The 21465-nt window shown below is 42.8% G+C and overlaps 1 protein-coding gene and 1 pseudogene across 2 annotated transcripts; one reads left to right on the top strand and one right to left on the bottom strand.

Moving 5' to 3' along the window:
- Positions 1–801: 801 nt before the first annotated feature.
- Positions 802–11325, bottom strand: Cthrc1 (collagen triple helix repeat containing 1). 2 transcript variants are annotated; one of them, XM_052747711.1, is made up of 4 exons: positions 10984–11325; positions 6985–7206; positions 4850–5066; positions 802–1515 (listed from the first exon to the last, which is right to left on the bottom strand). In XM_052747711.1, exons 1-4 carry the CDS (start codon positions 11191–11193, stop codon positions 1373–1375), a joined length of 792 nt encoding a protein of 263 aa, XP_052603671.1. In that variant the 5' UTR covers positions 11194–11325; the 3' UTR covers positions 802–1372. The 2 variants fall into 2 exon arrangements, with proteins under 2 accessions (XP_052603671.1, XP_052603670.1); XM_052747710.1 differs by having other exon boundaries at positions 10939–11316.
- A 4219-nt stretch (positions 11326–15544) lies between these two features.
- On the top strand, positions 15545–16108 carry LOC128116456 (60S ribosomal protein L29-like; annotated as a pseudogene).
- The last annotated feature ends 5357 nt before the right edge of the window (positions 16109–21465 follow it).

Raw genomic sequence — 21465 nt, 5'->3', positions numbered from 1 at the left:
CTCCAATTCAAGCCCAGAACTCCATCTCCCTCACCCTGATCCTGACTTGGTGAATACCTTCTGATCCCCTTGATTCCCACACTGATCCTGACTTGGTGAATACCTTCTGATCCCCTTGATTCAAAGCAATGACTTCCACTTTGTACTCTGCAACCTCCTTCAACAATCTCATTTTTTGTGTGTGTCTTATCCTTTCTACCGAATGCTAAGCAGTTTGAGGCCAGAGCCTTAAGTTTTTATTTTTTGATACAGTAAGATAAAATTCCTAAAATACTGTTATGTTCCTGACATATAAATACCCTTATGTCTTCATATCCCTCAAGATACAGAACCATGTTATACATGTGCTAAAATTTCATAAATTGTTAAATGAATCTTAAAGTTTAGATTTATGTTCAACTTCTCATATATTAAGTACTAGAAATTCAACTTCAGTGGCAAAATCTTCCCTTTAAAAATACTAAAGTTGGGCTGGAGAGATGGCTCAGCGGTTAAGAGCACTGGCTGCTCTTCCAAAGGTCCTGAGTTCAATCCCCAGCAACCACATGGTGGCTCACAACAATCTGTAATGAGATCTGGCGCCCTCTTCTGGCCTGCAGGAATATGTGCAGGCAGAACACTGTATACATAATAAATAAATAAATCTTTAAAAAAAAAAATACTAAAGTTGCCAGGCATGGTTAGTACTTGGGAGGCAGAGGCAGGCAGATCTCTGAGGTCGAGGCTAACCTGATCTACAGTGTGACTTTTAGGACAGCAGGCTACACAAAGCAAATAAACAAACAGAAAAAGAATACTAAAGCTATTTGAAACATTTTATTTAACAGATATAAAACAATTCTAAACATTTACAGCTCGTACAATGACATAACTTTTATATATTTTTGTTTTTTGTTTTTTGTTTTTCGAGACAGGGTTTCTCTGTGTAGCTTTGCGCCTTTTCCTGGAACTCACTTGGTAGCCCAGGCTGGCCTTGAACTCACAGAGATCCACCTGGCTCTGCCTCCCGAGTGCTGGGATTAAAGGCGTGCGCCACCAACGCCCGGCCAACTTTTATATTTTTTAAAATGTTGACAGTAGGAAATAGGAAATAGGAACGATCACAATGACACTCCAATATATAGGTTCCAAGAAAAGAATCATGAACAAAGTAATCAATGGAAAAAAAATCCCGAAACCATTCTTGGTTGAAGTAAAATGAATAATGCTAGATTTAAAAGTGTGAAATCACACTTTGGTCTGTAAACATATTTAACTTTGCATTTTCATTTAGCTGGGTACATAAAGCGATTCCTTAAATGTCATTTAAATGAACCATTCAAAGGTTTGGTTTTAAAAATAAAAGAGGTAGGAAATGAAAGCTTCGGAGGATTTATTTTGGTAGTTCTTCAATAATGATGCGAGACACTGAATTCCATCCAGTAGAAGCATCTCCTTTAGGGTAATCAGAGCAGGTGCCAACCCAGATGGCCACATCTACCAACCCAGCACCAATCCCTTCACACAGTCCTTCCACTGCAAAACAGAGCCAATCACAACTCTCATTAGAACAAAGGGCAAAACCACTCCTTCTGCATTTACTATAGAAAATCAGATTATAATTCTGCTTACTGGAAAGCTAACTAGAAGTTCTAGTACCCGATCAGGATTTCATAATAAAGTTCTCTTTTCCTTAGTTGGTACATAAATATTTTTGAAGGCAGATGCATAATTACTATGCTATTACCTCAACGAGCAGTATTCTCAAACCAGAATGTTTTAGTTAGGAGATGATTTAAAGCCAAAGAACAGTTTACCAAATCACACGGCACACCTACACTTTTAACTGTCAAGACTTCCCAGCTTTGGACGAGACCTGAACCAGAGCCTGAATCAAGATATGCAAGTCTTTTTAAAGAAAGCCCGTTTCAGCACTGATCTGTAGAGCTGATGATATTCAAATTGAGGATGGAATTAAATTGAGGATATGATTAAAAGAAATCCTAGCTTAATCTTTTACCAGCTATTCAATGTGTGAATCTAATTTACAGATTCTTTTTTTGCAAAAATTTACATGTATGTATATATGTATGTATGTATGTATGTATGTATGTATCATCTATCTATCTATCTATCTATCTATCTATCTATCTATCTATCTATCTATCATCTGTCTAATGTGTGTATGTAGGTATGGATAACACCTGTATCACAATGCACCTGTGGAGATCAGAGAACAATGTATTACAGGAGTTGGTCCCCTCCTTCTGCCACGTGTCCCAGGGACCAAACTCAGCTCATCAGCCTCAGGGGTCAGCACCTTCTACTGCTACACCACCTCACCACCTTTTTTTTTTTTTTTTAAGATTTATTTATTTATTATGCATACAGTGTTCTGTCTGCATATACGCCTGCAGGCCAGAAGAGGGCACTGGATCTCATTATAGATGGTTGTGAGCCACCATGTGGTTGCTGGGAATTGAACTCAGGACCTCTGGAAGAACAGCCAGTGCTCTTAACCTCTGAGCCATCTCTCCAGCCCTAAAGGCATGAGCCACCACCGCCCGGCACAGTTTATTTTTTTTTAAAGATTTATTTATTTATTATGTGTACAGAAGAGGGTGCCAGATCTCATTACAGATGGTTGTGAGCTACCATGTGGGTGCTGGGAATTGAACTCAGGACCTCTGGAAGAGCAGTCAGTGCTCTTAACCTCTGAGCCATCTCTCCAGCCCCCACCTCACCAACCTTTGACAGAATTACTATAATTAAAAAGAAAACCTGTTTTTTGTTTTGTTTTGATGCTGTATCCTTCAAGAGTCTTCTGGACTCTCACACACTAACATACATCTTGCATTGATCCTTACCAAAGTACTTCACTCACATCTAAAAGAAAGATTTCACTGTTGGTCACTAAAACAAGCAGAGAGACATGTTCCCTTTGATGCCTGTGTGAAGTGAGAAAGGAAGCTGGACTTGGCAGATTCCTAAAGAGAATGAATTGTGGCATGCAAGTGGTCCAGTGGCTGTGTAGCTTTCCTGCGGGTTGAGATTAATGTGCTCATGTGCCCTGGTAGGCTCCCAGCTTAGCTGAGGTTAGTGCAGCCCAACTGAGCCCCTGAATATGGAACTGAAGCAATATGTCATCACTGGCGATGACATCTGTAAGTCAACTAACACCAGAATATAGGGACCTGCCACCAGCTCAGACCTCTTTGGAGAGGTAAGCTGTGAGCCCACAATCCATTTAAGCTGTCTGGTAGTCTCAGGACCACGCTAGTTGAAAATGCATGCCAGCAATATTCAAGTTTCCCCAAGGCCTTGACCCCTTATGGCCTCGAAACGTGTCCACTTAACCTTGTAGTCAAAGGACTCCAGACTGCTGCAGGCAGCAAGAACGTATTATAGAGATTCAGCTATATATAATAAAGCTATACCTAGAAAGATCAAAGGAATCTTTTCTAGAGGGAAGCCATTTATCAAGGAATATTTGGTGTTACTCAGCTTTTAATATTCAGCTGTTTCTTGCTATGAAATTCTTGTGTGTTCATATACTACTAGGCCTTAAAGGCAAAAAGTATAAGATTCTCAAATGTACTGCTGATCTACTAGGTAACACCCCTACAAAGTCTAGGAGACATGCAGACTATAGATGCATAGCTTTGTTTCTTGTGCAAATGAAGCTCAGACTTTCCTTCCCCAGACTGGCCAAATGGCATTCCAGAGTATTTGACTCAGAACAAAGAGTTTTTTGCATATCTGGGTAAGAGTGAAGGGGATGCAAGATTCCTGGTAAGGCAGAATCGCATGGCCAGAGGAGAAGAGAACAAGGCAGAGTTTCTGTAGATGGTAGGGCAGAGTCACATGGCCAGAGAGAAAGGAATAAGACAGATCTTTTGTAGAGAATAAGGATTGGGTCAGATCAAGAGAGGAGGAAGAGGAGAAATGAGCATGGACAGAGAAACTGAAGACGAAGATGAGATTGAAAGCATAAGAGCTTACCAGGGCTATGAGAGGACAGAAAAGGGACAGAGAGGAACTGAGTGTCAGGATGGAAATGAAGCTGTGTAGACAGAAGTTTGTTACAGAGAAATAAAGTAAACAGATGTTAGAAACTAGTGTACATAGGTTCTCTTCCCTGATATAAACCCATGCCAGATGTAGCGTCTTCCCCAGGACTCTGGGACAGATTTTCTCAGGGCAGACCCCTGGGAAAATTCTGATACCAGACAGGTGTGGATCTAGTATCACCTCACAGTGAGTCAAGTGGTTAAATGGTGACTTTACCAAATCAAATCCTCATGAACTCCATCTTCCTGAAGGAGTGGTACCATGGTGAGCCTATTGGGTAGCCAAGGCTGAGAACCAGAACAACTGTCTGTTTTGCCATTTCTAACTAGACATTAACTTTGGGGCACATCACCACAAATTTGTTTTGTTTTATTTTGTTTTTAAGATACAGGTACTGGAGACTTACTGGTACTTGGAAGAGACCTGAACCAGAGCCTGAATCAAGATATGCAAGTCTTTTTAAAGAAAGCCCTTTTCAGCACTGATCCATAGATCTGATGATATTCAAATTGAGGACAGGACTTTTATATGATTAAAAGAAATCCTAGCTTAATCTTATACCAGTCATTCAATGTGACCAGAGATTCTGAGTCAGTTGCTCAGTGATGGCGCCCCAGCATCCGTACCCTTTGAAAATGATCTGTGAACAGTTGTGAGTTTCTGTCCAGGGTGGGGAGTCACATACCATGACTTGCTAGAGATCTACTTACAACAGGCTAGTACCCATCATGACAGTGGAAATCAAACACCTTCTTAGGCAGATCTGAGGCACATTCTGCAGTGCTACTATTATACATACCAGAAGAAGTACGATGAATATTAATTGTTGAATTTAATTCAGGGCTCCCTTGATCCAGATAGATGATGGCTTCAATGGGAAGAGGTCCTGAACATTCAGCTCCATTAAATGTAAAATACCAGCGCTGACAGCAAGCATTTCTGCACTTTAGCCGAAGTGAACCGCTGAACAGAACACGCAGGGCACTGTTGGAGCGCATCTTCGTAAATGTACATTCCTGCCACAGCGGAAAAACAACTGAACATTTCTCATTTAATTAAAAAGTGACCTTGACTATCAAGTAATGGAGGCTAACCCAGAGCAATTGCTAGAGTCTGTGAGACCCCATTGACCAACAACTCCAAAAAAAGGTCCCCATATTTAGTATTGGGCTTTTTATTTGCTAGTCTATGGTGTCTAGGGAAACACCACTCAAGCTCCTTTTATACATGAACATGTATATATTTTAGGAAGCTTCTCCAGTGGTGTTTCCATATGGCTTTTTTCAAAGGTCTTTAGTGTTAGTTCTCCCTCCTCATACACACTCTCTTCTCCAGCCCTCCCATTCCCCACCTCATTTAACCCTTCCTGTTCCGTTATTCACTTTTCCTCCTTCACAATGCCAGAGTTCTATCCCACTTCCTTTGAGTACCATGGCTCCTTACTAATTTTACAACGTCTATGAATATACCATAATTTAAATATGCTAATCTAAAGATTCAAAGCTAGCATCCAGGCTGGGTGGTGGTGGTGCATCCCTTTAATTCCAGCACTCAGAATGCAGAGGCAGCTGGAACTCTGAGTTCAAGGCCAGCTTGGTCTACAGAGTGAGTAGCTAGAGCTACTCAGAGAAACCCTGTCTTGAAAAACAAAAGCAAGAACAACAACAACAACAAAAAGCTAGCATCCATATCTTTCTGGGTCTGGGTGACCTTACTGAAAATGACTATTTTCAGTATCCCCTCATTTACCTGTGAATCTTGTAATTTCATTTCTCTTTACAGGTGAATAATATTTCCTATTTCTGATGATACCACATACTTAAGTCATAGGACATGGGCAATTAAGCTGGCACTGACCTGCAAACTTCATCCCTACTGGCTAGCTTTCATAATACTGGAAGGTTCAATGCATGTTGCCAAGGGAGAAAAGTAATCAAAAGTCTTACCCAGCTGTGAACCCTGTGAACTAGGATAACAGTGGTCCCACTGGTGTAACAGTGGTACAAACGTTAGGGGAGTAACCAACTACTTTCTGATTGGGTTAAAAGCCAGCTCAACAAGATGAAACTCATGCCTGATAGAGTTAACTGGACCCCAAATCCATAGCTGGCTAGCTCATAAGGCTCTAGAGGAGAAACTAAAACTATTATTCTGCTAAAAAGACTTAGTAATAAACTGCCCCCTAAGTCTTTCTTTTTATACCCATAAATTAGTACATCTCTTCAACCTCATCAGAGAATCTTCCTTTTGCAGTGGATGAAGATTAGTACAGAGACCCACAAGTGGTCAGTGTTCAGAGAATAAGAGGGGGCATTGTAGGCACCTGCAATGAAACAGAATTTGCCAGACAGGACAGGTCATCGCACACATGAATCCACAGCAAGCTGCATACGCAAGACCTGCACAAAATCAGTCCAGCCAAAACCCCAGCATGGATGTGGGAGGAGCTCATGAAGTCCCACCCCTAGATGTGCAATGAATTGTGGGTTTTCCTTCTTAAGCCACTGCAAACCATGATTCGGGGCCATTTTCCAGGAACCTGGCTATGGACTTGGCCATTTGGTTTTAAACTGTGGTAGTGGTCTCATTCTTGATGGGTAAGATTAACACTTTTAGAACTTAAGCTACAGCAGGATGTGTTACATTAATTTCAATTATTTACTTAGTGATAAGATTAGAATGTTGGTTACTGTCTAACTTGAAAAATTCTTTTTGCATTTACTTTGATGAATAAAGTGATTATCTGCCTTAGAAATACCTTTATGAAATTAACTGAAATGTTATCAAATTTTTCACTAGTTTTAAGTAAGAAAATCACACATTATTATTCTGCGCCCTTTTATTTAAAGTCCCTTAGGTTTAACAAAAATAAAATTGACACTGACTTAGAAAATACATTTTGCTTCAACTTTAATATGATTTGACTTTACTTACCGCAATCTTCCCAAGATCTATGCCGTAATTCAGTGAGCTCCACGAACACTGCTTGTAGTTTGGGGTCCAGGACTCCTCAAAGCTTTCTCTTAAGCACTCCCCCTTTTCTCCTTTGAATCCATCCCGACCTGGAATTCCTGGTGTGCCAGGAATACCATTGGCTCCAGGACTCCCATCACGACCAGGAACTCCTGCTGGCCCTTGTAAGCACATTCCATTGTACTATAGTATGAAGGAGAAGGGAAAAGCATCATCACTTAAGACACAAACTCAGTATAGGGTATAGGGATGTAGTTCAATGGTAGAGCTCTTGCCTAGCGAGCTCAAGACTCAAGGTTTGACCCCCAGGACACAACAAGTAAATAAAGAAATTCATTCGTGAATATGTAAATAAACAATGCGTAAAAGTCCAGTGATCACAAATGCATTTATTCTGAATCTGTCAAGAGTCCCTTTAAACCACCTTGTCCATGTTCTTATGAACTCATTTTAAGGTTACTTAGAAAACAATATCACGTCTTCATTTTTTTTAATTGCACAAACTTATACAAAACAATGAGAAAACACTTTTATGTCTTTTTCTTTGTACTTCTGATTATATGTAATTTTAACTAGCTGTATTCCAAGGTACACATCATTTGATCTTTTTTAATTTAAATTTTGTTGTTGTTATTTTATGAGTATGGTAGCATGCCTGACTTGTGAAGACTAGAACAGTGATCAGATCTCTTGGAACTGGAATTACAGTTGTGAGCTGCCATGTGAGTGCTGGGAGTTGAGCCTGGGTCCTCTGGAAAACCAGTCAGTGCTCTTAACTGCTGAGCCATCTCTCTAGTCCCCAATAATCTGTGTTTGGTCCTTATAACTCCATATTTTATTAAGTACTTATACTCCAAAAACGTACTTTTACATTATCATACTTTTTTTTTTTTTTAAAGACAGTTTCTCTGTGTATCCCTGGCTGCCCTGGAACTTGATCTGTAGACCAGGCTGACCCTGAACTCACAGAGAGCCCCCTCCCTCTGCCTCCTCTGTGTTGGGACTAAAAGTGTGCACCACCACTGCCTTGCTATCATACAAACAAAAATTTTTTTTAAACATAATTCCTTATTGATTCTTTGGGAATTTCACATCAAGCATCTCGATTCCACTCACCTCCCAGTCTCTCCATATCCACTCCTCACCCCAGCAGCATGCCCCCCCCCAAATTAATTAAAAACAAAACAGAACAAACAATCATACAAAAATTTTAGTGCTCAGTGTTTGGGTTCTTACTTCTGGTTTTTGTTATAGATATTAATATAATGAAAATACTTATCCACATATTTTTTCTTCCTTTGAGTGACTTAAGATTAATTGCCATGGAAAGAACTATGAAATAAAGCCTTACTTATCTCTATTGCATTATCTCTAAGTTGGATGCGCATATCATCTGCTTCTCCTATTTTTATGTAAAGGAAGATGCTCTAGGCTTGCACTTTGCCAGCCCGTTCTGTCTCCCTAAAGAGGAGTCTGTGGTCCAGTTTCATGTGACCATCTGTCCTCAACAGGTAGGTAATAATTTACCAAACCATCTGTAAGAGCTGGGATTCTCTGTTTTGTTTGTTTTGTGTATGATGTAGAATTGAGATGTAAAGATTCTAGAACCATTTTCTTTTTATTTTGATACAAGCCTCACCCACTCTTAGATATGTGAGACCAGGCCATTTACTCAGCATTTCAGTGCCTGTTTCCTTATGTATAAACTTCGGATAATAACAAACATTCTTGCCTTGAAGTTAGTGTTTGGTAGCACACACCTGTAATTCCTGTACTTGGGAGACAGAGGCAGGAGGATCCAGAGTTCAGGATCCCCCCAACACAGCAAATTTGAGGTCAGCCTGGGATGCAGGAGTCCACTCCTCAACACACACACACACACACACACACACACACACACACACACACACACACAAATGCACTTTGAACTCAGAGCCTATGCATCCTAGGCAAGTGCTCTACTATTGACCTATAATAGTGATACTTTGAGCTCCCTTGTCCAATTCCTGTGCCTACCCTTGAATTAGTTCACATGGAAACAAGGGTGCCCTTAATTAGACCTTCAAAATGCAATGCATTCCAATTAAATTTTTAACATTTCCCTTATTGATGTAAATTTCTCTAGTACATTTGATATTTTTTAATTCCTCTCAGGCAAGATGTTGCATACAGTAAAGTTTTTCTTTTCCCAGTTAAAATCCTAGTGCCAATAGATACTTAGAGTTGTCAGTGAATGTCAGTCTACAGTGTGAGGAGAGTGAGAGGAAGCTCAATTTCCCTCTCCCAGCTCCCTATTTCTTTTATTGGCCACCAGGGGGCAGGACTTAGTGGGAGCCTGAAAGGAAGGCTTTGAAAGCACCTATACAAAGAAGTTACTTTATACAATCTGTTGAAACCTTCCTAGTGACTGTGTGGACTTTCTGTCACCAAGACCAAATCCAATGTACAGGATGCACCTGAGCCCGGCCGCACAGTGTGCTTTTCCAAGTTGGGCTGGAGTTGTGGGAAGCCACAGGTCCAGTAAAATCCTGAGAGGGGAAAATACCAGCTTTATGGGGAAAGGGACTGTTTTCCGTATCTTAACTACACATTCATAAAATGCAGGCTGCACATGAGCCACACTCATGTGGCACAGTTTTGTTTTGTTTTGTTTTTAAGAACTTAGTCGCTTAAAATGGAACCGTAGCCCCAACACAGTGTGCTTTTGTGGGGCAAAATTATACATCGTAGCAGAAAACAAGAACGACAAAAAACAAGCAAAACCCCACCACCGCTGTGTGAAACAGCAGGGATTTCCCCACCCTCCACCCCCCAGTGCTTTTGAATGTCAGTTTAAGAAATTCAAATCTTTAAAAAACAAACAAACACCAAATGCCCTCTATGTATTGCAGTGCCTGGCAGCCATGTAGGTTGGTTTAAGGACCGGAGTTTCTGACGTGCCAAGGACCACAGATCTGTCATTGGATGGCTCTTGCACGGGACAGAGAACCTCTCTGCCCTCCACGGGGTTGTTGACTTTTAGAGTGTAGAGGGAAAGATTTAATGCAAACAGAGTTTCCCACACATCAGCCCCTCGGAGAGAGCTTGGGATATTTGCTTTCCCGGAAGCATTTTCTTCCCCTTTCTGGCGATCGATCGCAGTGTTCCTGACTGGTAGCAAGGGCCTGAAGATAAGACCGCGCATCTGCTTTGAACAGAACAGCCGAGATGGGTCCTTGGGAGGGCTCCTACTGGCGCCCTTCATTTCCCTCTTCCAGCTCCAAACCCTCTGAACCATTCCTGGCCCAAGCTGCAGTCCCTCCAAGGAGTAAATTGCAACTCATACTCCCCAGAAAGATGACCCAAAGTGACTCATAATCTTCAAGTTACAAAAAGCTGGACGCATGCTATGTGTGTGTGTGTGGGGGGGGGGGGTGTTAGTCTCTCCTCCAGGCAGACGTGGCCACCAGTCCCAACAAAGGACACGTAGCACAGCCTTGGCCCAGGCCCAGGCGATCAGCTGGCCTAGGGTCTTCTTGAGGCCTGCTTTTAAAATCAGCTGAGCAGCTCAGTCTACCCCAGCTGCAGCCACAACGTCCCTCACTTCTTTCAAGGGTGGCCTCCCCTGAGGCCAGAAACTCCTGGGCGACTACACGGACTTGGAACATCTCACCTGACCCAGGTCGCATCTCTGCGATGACCTCTCATTACGGACTCCCGAGGAGTTTCATGACTCCACTTCAGGCATGTCCTAGATCCTTCCCCACGCACAGACTCAGACAAGGCAGGACACTCGAGTTAAGATTCCTAACACGCTGTCCTAGGCGCACCCCTAGGTCAGCACCACCGACAGCTGTTTTGATGCCCTCCCTGTGCGCGCGTGGCTGGGTCCTCTCCAGCACCGAGGTCAGGACCGACTGACTCCCTCAGACTCACCAGGTCTACCACCTCCCTCTGCCGGATCAGCGCTTTTTGCTTCACCTTGGGGTTCTCGGAGGCGCTGGACTTCGCCGGCAACTGCAGCAGCAGCAGCGACACAAGGAAGAGGCCGAGCAGCAGCCGCGGGGAGGCGGTGCGACCTTGGGGGTGCATGGTGTGCGGTGGCTGCGCAGCGCCCGGGAGCCGGAGGTAGAGGGGTCGGCGGGGCCCGGCCCTGGTCCGCGTCTGGCGGAGCTCTGCAGCCCGCCGCATCAATGAGCCTTTCACCGAGCGCCGCCCTCCCCTCTTCCCTCCCGCCCCCTGGACACCCGAGGTTGCATACTGTAATAGGCCAGGGTCCCGGGCTCGAGCCCGCCCCTCCTCCGCAGCTCCGCCCGCCCGGACCCTCGCCTGGTGACTGGTTAGGAGCCACGGATGAGGGGAAATCGAGATGGCAGTGTCTTAACTCTGGGCCAGGAATCACCTTGGGGTGGTGGGGAGGGAGGGAGGGAGGGAGGGAGGGAGGGAGAGAGAGAGAGAGAGAACATTTGGTAGTATTAAGCAAGGAGAGCCATAATATAAAAAGTCTTTAAGAGTCCTATGACCCAAATATTACTAATGTTTGAAGAAGTACTATCCCCTTCTAAGAGGCAAGGTGCAAAGCTTTGTTGACGTGGCCTCTTGGCAATCCCGTGGGGGATGCTGCTGCCTGTCTTCTCCATTCATAGGTGAAGAACTGAGGCTCATGGACAATAACCAACTTTCAGTGCTGGAAGTTCTTTTTCGAGTGCCCATTCCCCTAAGATTAACGCATGTTTAAAACTCCATGGACTCCAGCCAGGGAAGCAGGTCTCAGCTCCACCCAGCACTCCCTGTCAGGGAAGACGGGAGGTGACCTGCAGCTCTTCACCTCTCCTTCCCTCCCTCCCTCCGGTCTCGTCCCCTAGTACCACCCCCAGCTCTGGTGCAGACACCTGCAGCAGCCTCTCACCCCTAAACTCCCTTCCCCAACTCACTGCCTTGCCCACCCCTCCCCCAAACTCCAGCAGGTACTCCCTGGGAACCCACAGGCCACACTGCACAGGAAAGCAGGTAGACTAATTGCCTCTCCCTCTGCTCCTCAAAGTCCAATTCTCCAGCCCCACCCCAGCTGTGCACCAGAACACCTGTCCCTTCTTCTGCACCCATTTCCGGTGGATCCCACAGATCCTCCCCTGCAAACTTTCTTCCCCCAACTCACTGTTTTACTCCAGCCTCCAGCTCCATAGGCCACTCCTGCTCACTGCAGATCTTCACCTCTCCCTCTGATCCTTCAAGTCCAATCCCCCAGTCTCTCCCTCAGCTCCAGCAGACCTCTTGCTGTGGCCTCTCCTCACTCTCTACTCCCACTGCCCAGAGACTAACTGAGCAGATCTTGGTGGGACACCCTGCTTTTCTTCCTCTTGTTAATTCATCTCCACCATCTCCAACCCCTCCCCATTTTTAAGTGTCAGCTGCCAATACCCAGAAACATGTTTTCCTGGAAACCTCCCCCCCCCCCCAGTGCACACACCTATCGGGACCCCCAAAGATTTTCCTACAGGCAACACACAGCTGCCACATTCTCCTAAGAACCAGACAGAGAGAAAACAAACAACAAAACAAAACAAAAAGCCAATGAACAAAACACCCACCCAACAAAGACCATTATCAGCACCTAGAATTACAATCTCCCTAAACCCAGATGCCTAGATGCCAGTATAAAAACACAACCAGTCACAACCAGGACCATTATGTCTTCTCTACAACCCAGCAACCCTACCACAGCAGGTTCTGAATATTTCAACACAGGAGAAGCATAAGTAAAAGTCTTTAAAAACAAAAGGCCTTTATGAATATGATAGGGTCCTTAAAGAGGAAATGAATAAATCCCTTAAAGAAATCTATGAAAACACAAAGAAACAGTTGAAGGAGATGAACAAGACCATCTAAGACCTGAAAGTGGAATCCATAAAGAAAACCCGAACTGAGGGAAATCTGGAACTGAAAACTATAGGAACTTGAACAGGAGCCTCAGAGGCAAGCTTCACCAACAGAATACAAGAGACGGAAGGGAGAATCTCAGACACTGAAGACATGGTAGAAGAGATGATACACAGAGCAAAGAAAATGTTAAATCTAAAAAACTCCTGGCAAAAAACATCCAGGAAATCTGAGACACTGTGAAAAGACCAAATCTAAGAATATTAGGAAGGAGAAGAAAGACAGGTCAAAGGCACAGAAAACATTTTCAACAGAATGACAGAAGAAAAATTTTCTAACCTAAGGAAGAAGATGCCTATCAAAGTATAAGAAGCATACAGAACACCAAATAGACTGGACCAGAAAAGAAAGTCCCCTTGGCATATAATAACCAAAACACTGAATGTACAGAACAAAGAAAGAATATTGGAAACTGCAAGGGAAAAGACCAAGTAACATGTAAAAGGAAGACCTGACCTCTCAGTGGAGACCGTAAAAGCCAGAGGGGCCTGGAAAGATGTGCTATGAGACCACAAATGCCAGCCCTGACTACTATATCCGGCAAAACTTTCATTCACCATAAATGGAGACAATAAGACATTCCATGATAAAATCAAGTATAAGCAATATATATTTACAAATCCAGCCTTCTGCAAGGTGATAGAAGGTAAACTCCAACCTTGTAGCATGAATCTTAGAGAGTCTTATTAATAAAATCAAACCCGGGGCCAGTTATTGGGGTCAATGCTGGTAGATCAGAGAGACAGAACAAGCCACATCTATCTCACGTCGCCAATTCCTCAGCTGGTTTTGTTTCCTCAGACTGGAAGCCTCTGAGTCCTCATCCAGAATGAATCTCAGCTGAACTGTGTTGCTCCAAAGCTTGAAAGCTTAACCAGCCAAATGCCTCCTAACCAGCCAAATGCCTCACCAGCCAAATGCTTCCAGTTTCTGGTCCTCACGCCTTATAAACCTTTCTGCTTTCTACCACCACTCCCTGGGATTAAAGGCTGCTTTCTGGGATTAAAGGCGTGAGTCACCATGCCTGGCTGTTTCCAATGCGGCCTTGAACTCACAGAGATCCAGAGGGATTTCTGTCTCTGGAATGCTAGGATTAAAGGCGTTTGCTAACATTTTCTAGCCTAAGTATCTTGTGGCTTTTCTGTTCTCTGACCCCAGATAAGTTTATTAAGGTACACAATATTTTGGGGAACACAATACCACCACACAACCTAAAGAGGTTAACTACATCCAAGAAAACACAGGGAAAAAATAATCCCAGACCAGCAAAAAAAAAAAAAAAAGAAGGAAGCACATACCACCACCACTACCACCACCACCACCACCATCATTAACAACAACAACAACAAAATAACATGAATCAACAATTATTGGTCATTGAAATCTTTCAACATCATCTTAATTCCTCAATTCCCTGATAAAATACACAAACTAGCAGAATGGATGTGAAAACAGAACCCATCCTTCAGCCAAATTCAAGAAACATATTTTAACATCAAGGATAGACATCACATCAGGGTATAGGTTTAGAAAAGATATCCCAAGCAAATGGACCTAAGAAACAAACTGATATAGTCATTTTAATATCTGACAAAATAGACTTTAAACCAAAACTAATCAGAAGAGATAGTGAAGGACATGACATACTCATCTGTTGGTTTAAATATTAAGGCAACTCCATGTAGTTAAAAGGGAGGTTTATTTTGTGGAGTAACTTATAAGTGAAGGGATAGGTTACAGGGTCTGGGAAAGGTGAAGTGCAGTCCAGCAGTGTTCTCTGGAGAACTCTGCTTGGTCTACCTCCAGTGTCCAGGATCCAGGAACCAGGAGAGCAGGCCCATCTGGATCTTGGGTCTTCAGGGGTCCTGTCTCGGCTCCGCCTTCTAGGTGTGACAGCTACCGAAGCCTCAATGGGGGTAGCACTTCCAGGTCAAAGCTGGAATGGCTACCCACTACACTCATCAAAGAAAAAAATCCACTAAGAGGACAGTGCAATTATTAGCATCTATGCTCCAAACACAAGGGCACTTAAGTTCGTAAAAGAAATGTATGTACAGCTTAAATCACACATTGACTCATACACTGACAGTAGGAGACTTCAGTAACCCCCTCTCCACAATGGACAGGTCATCCGGACAAAAACTAAACAGAGAAATGTTGGAGCTAACTGAAGTTATAAACCCAATGGACCTAATAGATATTTATAGAACATTTCACCCTAACATAATATACCTTCTTCCCTACACCTCATGGAATGTTCTCCAAAATTGACCACATACAGGGACACAAAGCAAGTCTCCACAAATACAAGAAAACTGAAATAACTTCCTGGCCACATGTATTAAAGCTGGACATCAATAACAGCAGAAACAACAGAAATCTTACAAACTGGTGGAAATCAAACAGCTCTCTACTGACTGAAAAAAGGGTCAAGACAGAAATTAACAAAGAAGTTAAAGACTTTCTAGAGTTGAATGAAAATGAATACACACCATATCCAAACGTATGGGACACTACGAAAGCAGTGCTAAGAGGAAAGTTCATAGCATTAAGTGCCTGCATTAAAAAAAGAAATTGGAGAGCCGCGGGTTATCGTTCCAACATGGCCAAGTCCAAGAACCACACCACACACACAACCAATCTCGAAAATGGCACAGAAATGGTATCACAAAACCCCGGTCACAAAGATACGAATCTCTTAAGGGGGTGGACCCCAAGTTCCTGAGGAACATGCACTTTGCCAAGAAGCACAACAAGAAAGGCCTGAAAAAGATGCAGGCCAACAACGCAAAGGCAGTGAGTGCATGTGCAGAGGCCATCCAGGCCCTTGTGAAGCCCAAAGCGGCTAAGCCCAAGATGCCAAAGGGCCCCAGCCGCAAGCTCAGTCGGCTCGCTTTCATCGCTCACCCCAAGCTCGGGAAGCAGATTAGAAGCTACATGGCCAAGGGTCGTATGCTCTGCCAGCCAAAGCCCAAGGCTCAAACCAAGGCAGAGGCCTCAGCTCCAGCTCAGGCTCCCAAAGGTGCCCAGGCCCCTGTGAAGGCCCCATAGAAAAGGTTTCTGTCTGCCAGACAGATGGACTGGTGTGACACACCTACACACTATTTGCAGATGATCAGGACCCCATGCTGTTTTTACAAATAAATTTGAGGCAGGATCTGTTAAAAAAAAAAAAAAAAAAGAAATTGGAGAGATCTCATGTTAGCAACTTGACAACACACCTGAAAGGTCTAGAACATAAAAAGATACCACACCCCAAAGGAGTAGATGGCAAGAAACAATCAAACTGAGGCTGAAATCAATAAAACAGAAAGAGAACAATACAAAGAATCAAAGAAACAGAGAGTTGGTTCTTTAACAAAATCAATAAGATTGACAAACCCTTATCCAGATTAACTAAAAAGCAGAGAGAGAAGATCCAAATTAACAAAATTAGAAATGAAATGGGGGACATAACAACAGATACCGAGGAAATCTAGAGAATCATCAGGTCATACTTTAAAAAACTATACTCCACCAAATTGGAAAATCTAAAAGAAACAGATAATTTTCTTGATAAGTACCACTTACCAAAGTTAAATCAAAATTTGATAGGCAATTTAAACAGACCTATAACACCTAGTGAAATAGAAGCAGTCATTTAAAGTCTTCCAGTCAAAACAAGCCCAGAGCCAGATGGTTTTAGTGCAAAATTCTACCAGCCTTTCAAAGAAGAGTTAATGGCAATGCTCCTTAAATTATTCCAAAAGAATAGAAAGAGAAGGGACATTGTACAATTCATTGTATGAGGCTACAGCTGTCCTGATCCCAAAGCCCATAAAGACCCAACAAAGAAAGAGAATTACAGATCAATTTCTCTTATGAACATAGATGCAAAACTACTTAGTAAAATACTTGCAAACCAAATCCAAAAACACACCAAAAAGGTCATCCACTATGATCAAAAAGGCTTCATCCCCAAAATGCAGGGATGATTTAACATACATAAATTGGTAAATGTAGTCCACCATATAGACAGACTGAAAGACAAAAACCACATGATCATCTCATTAGATGCAGAAAGGGCCTTTGTCAAAAATCTAACACCGCTTAAGATAGAAGTCCAGGAAAGATAAGTGATACAAGGGACATACCTCAACATAATAAAGACAGTTTATAGCAAGCCTGTAGTCAACAGCAATGGAAACGGAGTGAAACTCAAAGCAATCCCACTAAAATCAGGAACAAGACAAGGCTGTCCACTCTCCATATCTGTTCACCAGAGTACTTGAAGTTTTACCTAGATCAATAAGACAACTGAAATAGATCAAAGAAATGCAAATTGTAAAGGAAGAAGTCAAATTATCTTTATTTGTGGATGATATGATAGTATATATAAGTGACCTGAAAAATTCCACCAAGGAAATTCCTGCAGCTGATAAACTCTTTCAGCAAAGTTGCTGGTTACAAAACTAACTCACAAAAATAAGCAGCTTTCCTATATACAAACAAAAAACAGTCTGAAACAGAAATCAGGAAAATAACACTTTTCACAATAGCCTCAAATTATATAAAATATCTTGAGGTAACTCCAAACAAGCAAATGAAAGATTTGTATGATAAAAACTTTAAGACATTGAAGAAAGAAATTGAAGAAGAAATCAGAAGATAAAAAGATCTCCCATGCCAGGTGGTGGTGGCGCACGCCTTTAATCCCAGCACTTGGGAGGCTGAGCCAGGTGGATCTCTGTGAGTTCGAGGCCAGCCTGGGCCTCAGAGTGAGTTCCAGGAAAGGCGCAAAGCTACACAGAGAAACTCTGTCTCAAAAAAACAAAAAACAAAACAAAAAAGATCTCCCCTGCTCCTGGATCAGTAGGATTAACATAGTAAAAATGGCCATCCTACTAAAAGCAATTTATGGATTCAATGCAATCCCCAACAAAATTCCAACACAATTCGTCACAGAACTTGAAAGGACAATTTTCAGTTTCAAATTGAAACACACTAAAAAAAAAAACCAAGATAACTAAAATAATCCTGAATGTTTAGCTGGAGCCTCCAGCTCACCTCAACATGATTCTGAAAGTCCCATCGTCCTCCCATCCCATCTCTCTCTCTCTCTCTCTCTCTCTCTCTCTCTCTCTCTCTCTCTCTCTCTCTCCCCCTCTCTCTCCAAACCCCACCTACTCAGAGGAAAGGCACCAAAAAGCCCAGTTCCACAGTCTTGGTGACTATTGCTACTTCCTCCCCTGTTGTCACCAGCTGCCCAAGTCCCGGCCTGAGCGCTTAGCATTTGACCATACCTGGGCACAAATCCAGCTTGTGACAGGCACAGCGTCACCCCTCACCTACAACCTATAAAGTTTCCCTGCTTTAGTTTGTGGGTGCGGCTTCTCCAGCCTTGATCTCTGGGACTGGAGAACCCACCTGGGAGTTGCTTGGCTCAAATAAACCTGTTGTTATGCTTTTTTAATTCGGCTTGATCTGGCTTACTGCATTGGTGGAGAAACTCATTATCGAGGAGCAGAAAACTTATTACTTAATAATAAAAGAACTTCTGGAGGCATCATCATCTCCAATCTCAAATTGTACTTCAAAGCTATAGTAATAAAAACAGAACAGCACTGGCACAAAAACAGACACATTGATCAATGGAATAAAATTGAAAACCGAAAAATAAGTCCACATACCTATGGACAACTGATTTTTTATAAAGAAGCCAGAAATACACACTAGGGAAAAAGACAACATCTTCAACAAACAGTGCTGGTCAAACTGAATAGCTGCTGCATGTAGAAGAATGCAAATAGATCCAGACTTATCACACTGCGCAAAACTCAACTCCAAAATATCTCAAAGATCTCACAAAGGCCAGACACACTGAATCTCATAAACGAGAAAGTGGGGAACAGCCTTGAACTCATTGGCACAGGAAAAGGCTTCCAAAACAGAACAGTAATAGCACAGGCACTGTGGTGGTTTGGATAAGAATGGCCTCTACAGACTCATATATTCAAATGCTTAGTCATTGAATGACACTATTTGTGGATTAGAAGGATCAGGAGGTAAAGCCTAGTTGAAGTATGTGTGGCCTTGTTGGAGGAAGTGTCACTGGAGGGAAGGGGGGGCTTTGAAGTTTCAAAAACCCGCATGTCAAGCTCATCTTTCTCTCCCTCTCTGTGCCTACAGATCAGGATCTAGCTCTCAGCTACTGCTCCAGCCTGCATGCCACCATGATCCACACCGTGATGATAATGAACTCAGCCTCTCAACAGGAAGCCAGCCCCCCGTAAAATGCTTTCTGTCATAAAAGTTGCCTTGGGAATGCTGTCTCCACAGCAATAAGTCACAACAGTGACCAGACAGGCACTAAGAACAACAATAATGGGATGTGAAATGGACACGCTTACACTTGGCAGACACCATCATTCGGACAACAGCAGGCAACAGAATGGGAAAAGATCTTTGCCAACTACATACCAGATAGAGAGATACTATCCAAAATATATAAAGAACTAAAAAAAAAGGGACATCAAGAAACTGACTCAATTAAAAAATGGGATACAAAAATCTAAACAGAATTCTCAAAAGAAGAAACTCAAATGGTTGAGAAACACTTAAATGTTCAACATCCTCAGCCACCAGGGAAATGTAAATCAAAAGTACTCTGAGATTTAATCTTACACCTGTCACAATGGCCATGATCAAGAAAACAAATGTCAGCTCATGCTAACAAGGATGTAGAGCAAGGGGAACACTCATCTATTCCTGATGGGAGTGCAAACTTGTACAGCCACTATGGAAACCAGTATGGCAGTTCCTCAGGAAGACGGGAATCAATTTACCTCAAGATTCAGCTATACCACTCTTGGGCAGATACCCAAAGGATGCCTCATCCTACCACAGAGACACTTGCTCAACCATGTTCATTCCTGCTCTATCCACAACAGCCAGAAATTTAAAACAACTTAGTCCTTCAACAGAAGAATGCGTGAAGAAAATGTGGTACATTTACACAATGGAGTATTACTCATCTGTTAAAAAACAAAAACAAAAGACATCATGAAATTTGCAGGCAAATGGATGGAACTAGAAAAAAATCATCCCTAGTAAGGTATCCCAGACTCAGACGAATATGTTATGTTTTCACTTATATGTGGATATTAGCTGTGAAGTCAATGATAACTAAGCTACAACCCATAGAATCACAGAGATTAGGTACAGTATAAGGAACTAGGGCAGTGGTTCTCAACTTTCCTAATGCTGAGACCCTTTAATACAGCTCCTCATGTTGTGGTGACCCCCCAACCATAAAATTATTTCGTTGCTACTTCATAACTGTAATTCTGCTACTGTTATAAATCATAATGTAAATATCTTGATATGCAGGCTATCTGATATGCAACCCCTGTGAAAGGGTCATTCGACCCCCACAGGTTGAGAACTGCTGGACTAGAGGGAACAGATAGGTTTAGGAAACAGAAATAGAATAGATAGCTATGAATACATGGAGTGGGTCTGGAATGGGAGGGTCAAGAGTGCAGGGGGGTAGGGAGGTTGTGGGAGGGAATACAGAGAGAGACGACTAAAACTAAGGGATCTGTGAGGGGTAGTGTGGAAGGTTAATAAAGTAGAAGCTTTATACATATATATGAAGGCCATCTTAATGAAATCACCAAATAATGGAGGAGACAGAGTCCCAACTGGACATCTATTTTGGAAGGGGGGTGTTGAGACATGGTTTCTCTGTGTAATAGTCCTGGCTGTCCTAGAACTCGCTTTGTAGACCAGGCTGACCTCAAACTCAGAGATCAGCCTGCCTCTGCCTCCCAAGTGCTGAGATTGAAGGTGTGCACCACCACTGCCCAGCTCCAACTGGACATCTATTGACAGCAAAAGAAGCTTCCAGTACTGCGATTGGGTTACAGCTAATTGAGTTGTTGGCCGAAGGGGACCCATGGAAATCTCCCAAACAACCCAGGCTGTTGTCAAGACTGTAGATTGCTCTCCACAAACTGAAGGCAAGGCCCCAGTGTTGAAGACAACACCTACACAACTCATTGAAGATGGAGATGTCGAGTCGGTGCCTACTTAGAACCTTCACCCCTAAGATCCAGTGTCTTTGGTATAGGAACATACTCTGCATGCTCTCAAAAGAGAAATGTAAACGCCAAGACAGTCACAAATGACAGTCACCTTTATCTACAATGGTGTACTACCTGCAAGATAGGCTAGGGCACTGGTGCACAGAGCTTGTGGGAGTAACCAAGCAATAATTGATCTGACTTAAGGCCCACTCCACAGGATGCAACCCATCTGACACTGCTTGAGTGGCCAAGAACCCAAGACTAGACAGTCCAGGGACCTAGGAGAAAACCAAATAATACTGGTCTAAAAATAGAAAAAAAGTGCAGGGATAAAATGACTCCTAAAGACATTCTGCTATACTCATAGATCAGTGCCTTGCTCAGCCATCATCAGACACACTTCCTCCTGCAGCAGATGGGAAAAAATACAGAGACCCACAACCAGACATTACACAGA

The sequence above is a fragment of the Peromyscus californicus genome, unplaced genomic scaffold (assembly GCF_007827085.1).
Source record: "Peromyscus californicus insignis strain IS unplaced genomic scaffold, ASM782708v3 Scaffold_20__1_contigs__length_68692818, whole genome shotgun sequence".
Lineage (NCBI taxonomy): Eukaryota > Metazoa > Chordata > Mammalia > Rodentia > Cricetidae > Peromyscus > Peromyscus californicus.
The sequence above is the reverse complement of the archived record's forward strand: the minus strand, read 5'-3'. Positions and strand labels throughout refer to the sequence as shown.

What these genes read in the sequence shown, in the direction of transcription:
- Cthrc1 (XM_052747710.1), bottom strand. Translation starts at nt 11,193, where the DNA reads ATGCGGCGGGCTGCAGAGCTCCGCCAGACGCGGACCAGGGCCGGGCCC. An exon ending in TAGATCTTGGGAAGATTGCG is followed by an intron (nt 5,067 to 6,984) that starts GTAAGTAAAGTC and finishes CCGCTGTGGCAG; the next exon opens with GAATGTACATTTACGAAGAT. An exon ending in TATTCATCGTACTTCTTCTG is followed by an intron (nt 1,516 to 4,849) that starts GTATGTATAATA and finishes TCTGTTTTGCAG; the next exon opens with TGGAAGGACTGTGTGAAGGG.